General features: G+C 38.5%; 1 protein-coding gene across 6 annotated transcripts in view; it reads right to left on the bottom strand.

Moving 5' to 3' along the window:
* Positions 1 to 11573, bottom strand: part of AKAP9 (A-kinase anchoring protein 9) — a 151322-nt gene extending 139749 nt beyond the window's left edge. For all 6 annotated transcript variants that reach the window (XM_058725131.1, XM_058725134.1, XM_058725133.1 and 3 more), the window contains exon 1: positions 11284 to 11573. In XM_058725131.1, the coding sequence (XP_058581114.1) occupies positions 11284 to 11331 (48 nt within the window). In that variant the 5' untranslated portion in view covers positions 11332 to 11573. The remainder of the gene's footprint in view (positions 1 to 11283) is intronic.
* Positions 11574 to 11996: the final 423 nt, after the last annotated feature.

An 11996-nucleotide genomic window follows, 5' to 3' on the forward strand; every position in this document is an offset into this window, starting at 1 on the left:
CTCTGCTTCTTCTCACTATCACCTCAGTTATTAACAATGAACAGTGAGAGAATGGCACTTTGCCCTGATCTTATCTAGTCTCTCTCTATTATGAAGTTTAATCTCTTTTAAAAATAAGTGAAAGCAGTATACAGTTTTTACAAAGGAGAATTCTTAAATCAAGGTATACCTGTAATATACTATTTCTCTCAGCAACATAAACACATGCCAGCTTATCACTTGAGGTTTCATTTATAAGCCACAGGTTAGAGGCTACTATTCTGATACATGTATCTTCTTTTTGCAGGAATTATCAATTTGATAATAAAAGAAGAACTAATCTAGTCAACTTAATAATAGAAGAACTGCTACATCTGGTTGGTTCATGGCCCATCCCATCAGGTATCCAGTGTTCATCAACAGCTCTGAAGGACATCTGTCAGAGATCATTTCTGTCATGTAATGAGATATGTAATAAACACAAATATTACAAATATTGCTTTTGGCTTCAGTTCCTCTTCCTGCCACATTCCCCAACACAGTCACTACTTCCCAAGTACTGACAGATCTTGGGATCACAATCTCTGCACACATCAGGGCCCTTGGCACATGCTGGGCATCAGAAGATGGACAAAAGTTAACACAGCAGCAACAGTAGTTAAAAAAACAAACTGGGAACAACCCCAATGCTCACTGATACTAAGGCAAATTCCTATAATAGAATATCATATGTAGGAAAGAACACTCTCTGTGTTAACACTGAACATAAAGCAAATCACTAAAGACTGCTTGCAACGTGATACCATTAATTTAAAAAACAGAATGAATAAATCGTTTATGTATACATAAGTGACTGAGAAAAGCAAGGCAACAATAAAATTCAGAATTGTGGTTACCTGAGGTGGGACGGGGGTGAGATTAGATTATACGAGGGGGAAGAGTTTCAAATGTATTTGAATGTACATATTTCTTAAGCTGGGTGATGTGTAAGTATAAAAGTAGTTTTTTAAATAATTTATCTTACCTATACATTTTATATTTATTTTTTTGTAGGTGAAACATAATTAATTTAGGTATTTTTAAAGTATGCAGAATTTCCTTCTGAGGAAATTAGCCAGTGCTCATAGCTCCTACCATCTGTGACACTCCTGCCTCTCCTCACACTCTAGTTTGAGGAGAAAAGAGGGAGGTCTATTCTATTCTTCTGGAATTAGGGAACAAGGAGGTAAGAAAGATGTCCAGAAAGGTAACAGAGGGAAGATGCATCTTACATGAAGGATTCTAAAATCAGTGTATGATATGATAATCATATTAATCTATAAATATCCCTGAAATTAACCATAAAGTACAATTTACATGATAAACCTACTAGTAATATTGCCGACTGAAATATTTTTCTCTGTATCCAACACAGCCAATTCTCCTACGTCCTCAGTTGCACACCAAGGAAAGTAACTGACTTATGAGAGAGGACATGATGTATAATCACTCAGTGTTGCAGATCACACAAAGTGGCGATGCTTCTGGAACTGAAACTTTACTGCATATTGAGGATCTTTAAAAAATAGTGAGTCCTGGCTCCCAGCCTAGATATTCTAATTTGGGGATGGAGTGTGACCTAGGATTCAAAACTGTTTGAAGTTTCCCAGGTGCTTCTGTTGTGCAGCAAAGTTTGGGAACCACTAGGCTAGATACTTATTCTATAAAGAAATATGCTTACACTCCTTAATTTTCTCTCCCCTTCTTTTTTTTAAAAGTGTATATAGTGAAAAACAACCTCATTAAATAGAAAGATTTGATGACTCATCCTATAATTTCTGGTCACGTGTAAACTAGTGTACAGGCAAAGGAAGCTGACTTGCAAAAGGAGTATCAGATACCGTGAAAGATAAGAGATGATGTAGAGAACAGCACTGGTTCCAAATGCCTTTTCAGTTTCCCATGAAGCCCAACTATACTTCATTTACCTTCCTTTGAAATCTACCTTTAAAATAACCCTCTACTTTCTCTCCTTCACTTACATAACACCTCAGGTTTTTGAGAATAAAAAAGCCCTACTAGAATTAGGGCATTTACATTTAGCTATGTTAATCAAGTCAATATTTTATATTTTTTAAAAAAATGGTTTTACTGCTCCATCTGTATCACAATAACAGAACTGCCACCTGGTGGCAACATACCTAACTGACTAGGGGATCTAGTTTTTGGAAAGGAATAATCTCTTCAGAGCTTAAACATACTACCTATACATTCTTTTAACAGTTTTTGCTACTTTTAGGATAAAACCACACTACTTTAAATAACACGTATGGTGTCTCATTAGCTGGTCCCCGCCTATGTCTTGAATCTAATTTTCTGCTATATAGCTTGACCCTCCATGCTCCAGCATGAAGAGGATGATGATAGCTAAAATACTTCTCAAACACTTTTCATAATTTGACAATACTCTAAGTGCTTTATATGTATTAGCTGAAGCCCAAGGCTGGTACTATTCTTTATTCTCACTTTCCAGATGGGAGCAGGGGCACAGAGAAGTAACTTGCCTAAATTCACAAAGCTAAAAAATGGCAGAGCCATAATTTGATCCCAGATGGTCTGGTCTAGTCCAAGCTCATAACGACTACAATTATACTGCTTTTCACAGTAAATATATTGAAAAGTTAGTTAGCATATACCACCTGATTCCCATTCATTTCCCAATCTGAATTCTACATTTCCCTTTCTGACCAATTGCTGCTAAAGTTAAAGGTCACTTTTCAAGTCTCCATTACACTTGATTGCTTATTTTTGACTAGTTACTCCTCCTTACTTAAAACTCTGTCTTCTCCATTTCACAGACATCATCAACTCCTAGCTTTGTGAACAGTTCGTGTCTCAGTGTCCTGTGCAGATACTTCTTCACTTGCCTTTTAAACATGGGTGCTTCCACAGGATTCAACTCAGTCTGCATTAGTCTTCTTCCTGAGTGAACCCCTCATTCCCAGAGTGCCAGCGAGTATCTTCAAACCAAATATTTATCTCTAGCATGGGCTTCTGTCTTGAAGCTGCAGACACATTCAATTTTACACTGGACCATTCTTCTAGGATGCCCAATAGGCACCTCCAACTCAACATATCCAAAACAAAACTTACCTTCATTTTACTCAAATAGCTCTTTCTCTCCAAACATGCCCACATTTCCTATCTCTTTATTTCTTTTTGTAATGTTTATTCATTTTTGAGAGAGCGTGAGTGGGGGAGGGGCAGAGAGAGGGGAAGACACAGAATCTGAAGCAGGCTCCAGGCTGTGAATTGTCAGCACAGAGCTCCTTGCGGGACTCAAACTCACAGACAGCAAGATCATGACCTGAGCTCAAGTCAGAGGCTTACCCGACTGAGCCACTCAGGTGCCCCTCTCAGACACCCATTTCACTCAAACTCTCCTATTCTCTCTGCCCTCATGACCTAATCACTTCCCAAAGGCCCCGCCTCCTAATACTACCAACAAGGGGGTTAGGATCTCAACATATGAATTTGGGGAGGTACACAAACATTCAGATGATAGCATCTTCCTTATCCTTCACAACAAACAATTACCAGGACACCTGGGTGGCTCAGTCGGTTAAGTACCCATCTACTGATTTCAGCTCAGGTCATGATCTCACAGGTTTGTGAGATCAAGCCCACATCAGGCTCTGTGCTGATTGCACAGAACCTGCTTGGGATTCTCTCTCCTTCTCTCTGCTGCTCCTCCTGCTCCTCTCCCCCTGGTGCATGGCTGGCGCTCGCGCGCTCTCTCTCTCTCTCTCTCTCAAAATAAATAAACTAACTTAAAAAAAAAAAAAAGACTTAAAAGCACATGTAAGGTTGAAGTTAAGGACAAAATTTCTTGGGTCAGACAGACTGGGTTTCAATCCTTGCTCTGCCACTATGACTTTGTACAAATGACTTAACCTCTTGAGTTTTCCCACCCGTAAAATAGGAATAGCAACATTATCCACAGCTCTTAGAACAGCTGTAACTATTAAATGAGGTAATAAATATAAAATCCTTAGCATAATGTCTACTAGCATGAGATAGTGCTCAATAATTAGTAGCTATTATTACTACTGAATTTATATTCTTTCTTCCACTGTCAACCTTCCCATTGTCCAAGTGAGAGATAATGAAGAACAGAAGTGGGGATAACACAAGAAATATTTAGAAGGTAAAACCAGCAGAATATGGTGACTATTTGGATCTGAAAGGTAAAGGAGAGTGCCAGGGAAGGGAGGTAAAGTGGGCCTGGTTTTACTGGGTACTGATTGAATGGTATTAGAATGGGAAGAAAAAGGCTAAGTATGAGACAGATTTTGAATAAAAAATAAAAAACAATAAACAGGATTGGGTTATGAGTTTGCAGGACATAGGAAAATAATCCCAGAATACTTTTTACGATCAAGCCAAAAACCCAACAGGTGCCCCTTGGACCAATTGCATGCACTTGTAAAACAGCTGGCCGGGGAATGGAATGACTCACTGGCCCACACAGAAATCAAACTTTAGCATCACGCTCTAATCAACTCACCAAGAACCTATTATTCAAAGCAAGCAACAGTTTAATTGCTTTAAAACTTTTTTAAGTTTAAATTTTTTAAGGGCTTAAAAAAAAAAGCAAGATGGGGACACCAAGGTGTCCAGTTGATTAAGCATCCAACTTTGGCTCAGGTCATGATCTCAAGGTTCAAGGGTTCAAGCCCCAAATCGGGCTCCAAGCTGACAGTGTGGAGCCTGCTTGGGATTCTCCCTCTTTCTCTCTCTGTCCCTCCCCTACTCATACTTTCTCTCTCAAAATAAATAAACAAACAAGCAAAAGATGGAAGATGATCCTACTGAAATGTATGTCTCTCTCTGCCCCTCTACTGTCTGCCCAAGCACATGTATTCTCATTCTCTGTACGCAGAAAAAAATGCATACAAATATAATATTATATAACAATTGGCAACAACTTAATTAAAAGATAAGCAAAGGACTTTAGAATAGACATTTCTCCAAAGAAGATAGACAAATGGCCAAAAAGTACATGAAAAGATGCTCAACATCCTCAATCACTAGGAAGAAAATCACAAATCAAAACAAATGAGATACCACCTCCCACCATAGGATGGCTATAATTAAATAGAGAACAGGGAGGCCTGGCTGGCTTAGTTGGTTAGGTGTCTGACTCTCGATTTCAGCTCATTTCAGGTAATGATATCACAGTTCCAGAGATTGAGCCTCACATCAGGCTCTGTGCTGACAGGGGGGAGCCTGCGTGGGATTCTCTTTCTCTGCCTCTCCCCCACCCATGTTCTCTCTCCCTCAGAATAAACATTTAAAAAAACAAAACAGAAAACAAACGTTGGTGAGTATATGGAGAAATTAGAACCCTCATACACTGCTGGCGGATATGTAAAATGGTACAGCTGACTTGGAATACCACTTTGGCAATTCCTTAAAAAAACACAGAATTAATTTATGATCCAGTAATTCCATTCCTAGGTATATACTCAAGAGAAATGAAAACAGGTACTCAAATGCTTATATATGAATGCTCATCACAGTGCTATTCGTAATAGCCAAATGGTGGCAACAACTCAAATGCCCATCAGTGGATGAATAAACAACATGTAGTAAATGCTACATAAAATGGAATATTCAGCCATAAAAGGGAACTGAGATACTGATGCATACTACGACACAGATGAACCTTGAAAATATTATACCAAGTGAAAAAAGCCAGATGGTAAGGGTCAAACATTATAGGAGTGCATTTATATGAAATATCTGGAATAGGTACACACAGAAACAGAAAGCAGATTGGTAGTTGCTGAGGACTGGTAAAAGGAGGGAATGAGAGTTTCAGCTTAATGGGTACAAGGTTTTATTCTGGAATGATAAAAATGTTTTGGAACTACATGGAATTGGTGGTTACAAACTGTGTACTTACTAAATACCACTGAATTGTTTTAGGATGGTTAATTTTTGTTATGTGAATTTCATCTCAATTTTAAAAAATCACAGCTTCTTTGTATCTAGCATGAGAACTCAAAAAGTTCTCAATCACTATCTCACTTATTCTTCACAACACCTGTTGAGATTCATGTCCTGCAACAGGATTACTCTCAAAGATCATAAAGTACACAATTTGTGATAATTTAAATAATGCTTGCTAAGTAAAAGTCCATAGTCGCAACTGTAGGCGTTCAAAAATGTCAGCTGAACAAATAAGCAAATAAATGTCTCTAAAGTCCTAGTGCCTTTTCTAGTATGCCAAGTAGCAGTATTATAAATTCTCACACATATAGACCCCAGATGCAAAACAGCCTCTATAAATAAACTTTTTAAAATTCTGAAGCTTTTCCAAATTAAAGTTTTAAAAGAGATGCTAACCAATGAAATGGCTAATTTCAATTTTAGTGGTGTCTTAAAGAAATACAATGTTCCTTATCATATAACGTTTAATAATTTACATGAGAACTTTTTCTAGTTCCATACTAGAAATTTGTTTACATTTCAGTAATCAGTAGGCCTATAAGAGCTATTTTGCAGACATCGTTTAGCTCTTCCTACAACCTTTATGTATTAAAAGTTTTTGTTTAGTAAAAATAATTTCTGTCCAATCTTGTCTATTGGGCAAGTGGTATTCTAATCACTTGGATATATCCTATCTTTTTCACTTCCTCTCTTCCACGTTCTCATTCAGCTTTCAGTTTCACTGACACGAGGGACCTGCTTGTTAAATCTCTCTTCGTTGGATCTTTCATCTGATCTGATTCCTGACATTTCTTGGATTTGCCTTAGAAACCTTTCTTCAATATACGTTTTAAGAAGCTTATTCTACTCATTCTTTTCTCCGTATTATCCCTCTTAAGGCTCATAACCTAAAAATGATATTTTGTTTTTCAACAAAGCCTGAAGGTCATGAATTAGTTTTTAAGTCACAATGAACAACTGTTACAGTAAATGATGATTCGAGAGAAAGAAAGAAAGAAAGAAAGAAAGAAAGAAAGAAAGAAAGAAAGAAAGAAAGAAAGAAAGAAAGAAAGAAAAAGAAAATTTTAAAGAAACAAGGATGAAGAGCAACTTTCTTAGTAGTGGAGCAGTGTATCTGAAATATGCAGAGAACAATTTTACACCATAAGTAACTTTGTCTATCAGAGTGGAAGTAGTAACTGAAAAGTCTAGCTGTCAATAACCTAATATACAGCTTGCACAGAGCACTGTCCTTTTTTGCATACAATTGGCACTACTCTTCAAAATGCTCATTAAACAAAAATCACATAATTACTACTGAGTGCAAGAGGCAAAAATTTTAATAATTATTCACCAAATGAGGGTGCCTGGGTGGCTTAGCCGATTAAGGGTCAGACTTTGACTTAGGTCATGATCTCATGGTTCGCGAGTTCAAGCCCTGCGTCAGGCTCCATGCTGACAGCTCAGAGCCTGGAGCCTGCTTCAGATTCTGTGTCTCCCTCTCCTGCTTGCACTGCCCCTCTCCCGCTTGCACTGTCTCTCTCTCTCTCAAAAATAAACATTAAAAAAAATAGCAATAATAATTATTCACCAAATAATGCCAATTACATACAATGCTGAATAGCAAAACTTTGGTTTTACTGTATTCTGCTACATGATAGAATGTCAAGTATACCCAATGCGAATTTACAGGAGTAATAACATTAATAATATTAAATACACAACTATCCTCTAATTTTGTTCACTAACATTACAATACTTTCTTTATATAACAGTGTAAATAATTTCACTTGGAAAAAAAATGAAGTCACTTAAAGTAGTTTAACACAAGGACAGCCTATGTAGTGCCATCCCTGTTAGCAGCCGGTAAATAGGGTTGGTCCAGCTGTGAAAATATTTACTTAATAATGCAGTAATGTCTCACATCTCCATGGGTCCGGCTTCTTGCTACATTAATACCGAGGAAGTAGCTGAGGACCCAAGAGCAACCAAAAAAACCAACAGGTAGTAGAAAAACTGAACTGTCATAAAGCCCACTAACTGGGCTCCATTGATTTTGATTTTTATAAACCATTCTATCACACTCACTTACTGGGTTGTCTAGTCACAGCAAATCTAAACTAGCAAATTAGGGGAAGAAGCAGATCAGATGGAGCAAGGCAAGATGACTGTGACCACGGCAATGAGAATAGACAGCAAGGAAAAAAGAACTACAAAACAGAAAGGGAGTCTGTGCAAGTCTACTATAGGCTCCCAAATATGTAATACAAGCAACAAAAACTAAGGTTGCAGGACTACACCAAACTGAGGGTCCTTTGGAAACCTAGTTTATTCTGTGCCTCATTTTTTTATTCTCTGTAATAACCATACTACAATATAACAAGTTCTTCCTTATACTGTATTTGATAAGCTTTTAAAAATGGCATTTAAACATGTTTTACTAATCCTAAAAGAAATATATTGTGGACAATTTGGAAAATACTAAGTGTAAAGAAAATAAAATTGCCAATAACCCACCACACAAGAGAGAACCATCATTTATATCTCAGTGCATTTTTTTCAAGTGTCTTCACATATACATATGTACATACATCTTTTATGGTAACATTTTTATTAACCTGGCATCATTTGTGGACATTTTCCCAACTCAAAGTCTTCGTAGTATTATTTTAATGGCTACATATACCAGAATTTATTCTACCATTGCAGATTTTGGTTATTATAAAATATTTTATAAAGCATACTATACTGCATTCAAGTCATAAAAATAATCATTTATAAAGTCTAGATACAAAAAGGAAATTTTTCAATGACTAGCTTACCAAACACTAAGAAAAAAATGCAGAAATTGTGATTCATAAAACTACTGTATTATCAAATACAATATTTAAGTTCAATGAATAAACAAGCCATTTAGAAAACCAAGTTTCTAAATAAGTTTTGGGAATGATCATTTTAAGTGATTTCTGAGGCCAGCTATAACAATTTCCAATTAAGGGAATTCTGGATTACTGTTATTAAATTATAACTTGCTAGTAAAGTAGTACTATGAACGACTCATGGTTATTCTGCTCATTCATTCATTAGGCAAATATTTATTGAGAACCTACTATGTAGTAGGCACCATGCCTGGCTGCATTAATATCAAGAACCTTCTTTTGTAAAGTAGTCTTAAACAAGGTAGCAACATTTATCCACTTTTACAAATGAAAAAATTCATCCAAAATCCTACTGTTCTTCTCTTTCATTGTTCTTACTCAATGTCTGTCTCTCCCACTAAACTGTGAGCAACTTGAGAACAGAGACTGTCACCACCTCTAAATTTCCAACTCTTGGTATAAAACAGGAGTTCAATGTAGGTTTGCTAAATGACTTTACAATACAAAGTTTTTAAGTCCTAATCTAAAAGCACACAAGTTTCTACAAATAAAATAATGTATACACACTAGTTTTGATGATGCTGTTTTCAATCTATTTTCCATATTCTATCAGTCTTCATAATCTTAATGGCTGTATAATATTCCACCAAACTTACATGATATGGCTGAAAAAACAATTTATTCTAATATTCTCTATGAATGTTGTTTCCAGTGTTTCTACATTATACAGCTAATGTTCCAACAAACATATCCTGCCTTATAAATCTGACAGATTTCTGACTAGAAAAATTGGGCTCAACTCTAGAGGCGATAATCTTCTACAATAAAAGTGATTATTAAAAGAAAAAGATTTTTAACCTACACGCAGAGTTTTGAAGGACAAAACACACATACAAATAAACCAGAATTTTTTGGGGTGGGGCCACATCAATTTAAATAAATCCATTATTATACGCATGGCCCAAAGTAAACAATGTTTTGTAAGACTGCTTTATATATATCTTTAGGAAAGATGCTTCTGGGGGCAGGGAATCCAAATTCTGAAGTAACAAACAAAATGTCTAATTAGAATATCTATGCTTTCAAAGGAGGCACACATTTTACCTCCACCTTCTTGGATTCAGAGCTTGCTCAGACCCTCAGGTTGCAGAAATGTAAGCAACTCTGGGCTTCTGAAGATGTCATGATTCCCCCTTCCCTCCATTTACAGACTTCAAAATAATAATTTACCTGGTAACATAAAAGCACTTAAGCTTTGATCTTAGAAGAAACTTATGGGAAAGCCAAATGTATTTCAGAAATATGAAGCTGGTTTATATGCATATTCATTTAAAAAACTTGTGTTGAGCATCTACTATGGCATCTCTCCATGGTATGACCCTTCAATGATTACTGAAATCATGGATCCCCTTTCTTTTATTTTTAGGTTGGAAAGGAGAGGAAGACAGAAAAAAGTTAATATTATAATTTAATTGTGGTCCAAGTATGATTGCTAACAATTATTTCTAATAAGACAGAATATAAACTATAAAAGGTAACGTCGTCATAAGGAGGAAGGGGGCCTTTGAAGCCAGCTAGAAGATATACTCGAATATGTAATTTTTAAAAGAAATATGCTATTTTATTTATATCTTGACTATATTAAATTTTTCACGAAGCCCAGTAAATAGTACCTGTGCATAGTCTTGTATTGTTTGTTTTACGTTTTTTTCTTTCACGCAGACATAAAATAGGGACTCCTAGAGACATAGATAACAATTCAATTATTTAAAGAAGGAATTCTATAGGTGTTGCTTATAATATGGAACCTTTCGTCTCCCGCAGTTCCATTCACAGACTGCATTAACATTCCACACAATACAAAAGCGCATGCCATGACAAAGACCTCCAAACACAAATATACAAAGCTACGCTTCTAAAAACACCCCTAAGCGAACTTCACAGCTGGCACTTGTGGCACACTCAAGCCACTGCTAAGGCAGCTGTCACAGGCCAATCACATATCCAAGAGTGCCAGCGTGCCACCAAAGAAAGCTAAGCTGATGATCAGCGTACAAATCCCCCACCAAATAAAGAAAAGCTCTAAATCCCCACCCTGAAAAGCACAATGCCTGCACTACCCAGGGAACTCCCTAAAACTGAAAGGCTGGAGATTTAGAAGCAATAAATACCAGCTTATAGCAATACAGTAAAGGAGGGGACTTAATTTGGGCATTCACAAGAAAGGAGACACACTACCCAATCATCACGGAAGTATCCTCTGCTAGGTAGTAATACCAGGCCTTTTTAATTGGAAAAAGGAAAGAAGAAGGCAAAGGGAAAATTCAGATCCTGCGGCACCTCCCTCCCGGGCAGCGAACCTGGACTGCGATCTCCGCTTCCCAGGCCCTCTCCCACCCCCTTTCCAGCCACCGCCTCCCACCACGGGCCCAGCAGCCTCCGGCTCTCTTACCTTAGCTTTGCCGGCTTCCAGTTTCTTCTGTCTCTCTTCGTCCTCCATGGCCTCTGCAGAAAAGGCTGGGGGAACACAGGGAAGGTCGGGGGTAAAAAGGAAAGGTCGATTCCGACAGAGGTGGGACCGCAAGCTCCGCGGTCCCAGGGAGTAGGGCCGGGCCTGGCGCTCCCTCCGCCCAAAGTGGAACCAGTCTACGAGCTCACTGGCTGACCGTGCTCAGCCGCACGGGCAACGCAGTCACCGTCGCCGCCATCTTCGTCTCCACGTAAACACACGGCGAGGCGGGAGGCGGGAGGCGGGAGGCAGGGGGAAATAGAGGAGGGAAGACGTCGGTCCGCGCAGCCGCCGGGAGCCCAGCCGCGCCGGGCAGGTGCGCCCGCGGCACCGCCCCACGTGCCGCCCCACCCCCGCCAGATTGGCGAGCCAAGGCCCGGACCGCCCTTGCCAGAACCCTTGCTCGGACTCCGGCTCCCACAGACAAAAACCACCGCAGGGGTGAGCGCCCTTCCCCGGGGACAAACGCTCCCCTGGTGGCTGCCGGGCTAAGGAGCTGGGAGAGAGGGGGTGTGCCTGGGTCTGGCGGGATCTCCACCCACTGTGCAAGGGACTCAGTGGTCGCTTTTTTAAAACATGGAGATTTTTCAAGTTATAAAAATAATATATGCCTAACGGTGAAGTTGGTGACCGTTGAAAAGCTCCAAAGGAAAAGA

This window comes from Neofelis nebulosa, chromosome 4 (genome assembly GCF_028018385.1).
Source record: "Neofelis nebulosa isolate mNeoNeb1 chromosome 4, mNeoNeb1.pri, whole genome shotgun sequence".
Classification (NCBI taxonomy): Eukaryota; Metazoa; Chordata; class Mammalia; order Carnivora; family Felidae; genus Neofelis; species Neofelis nebulosa.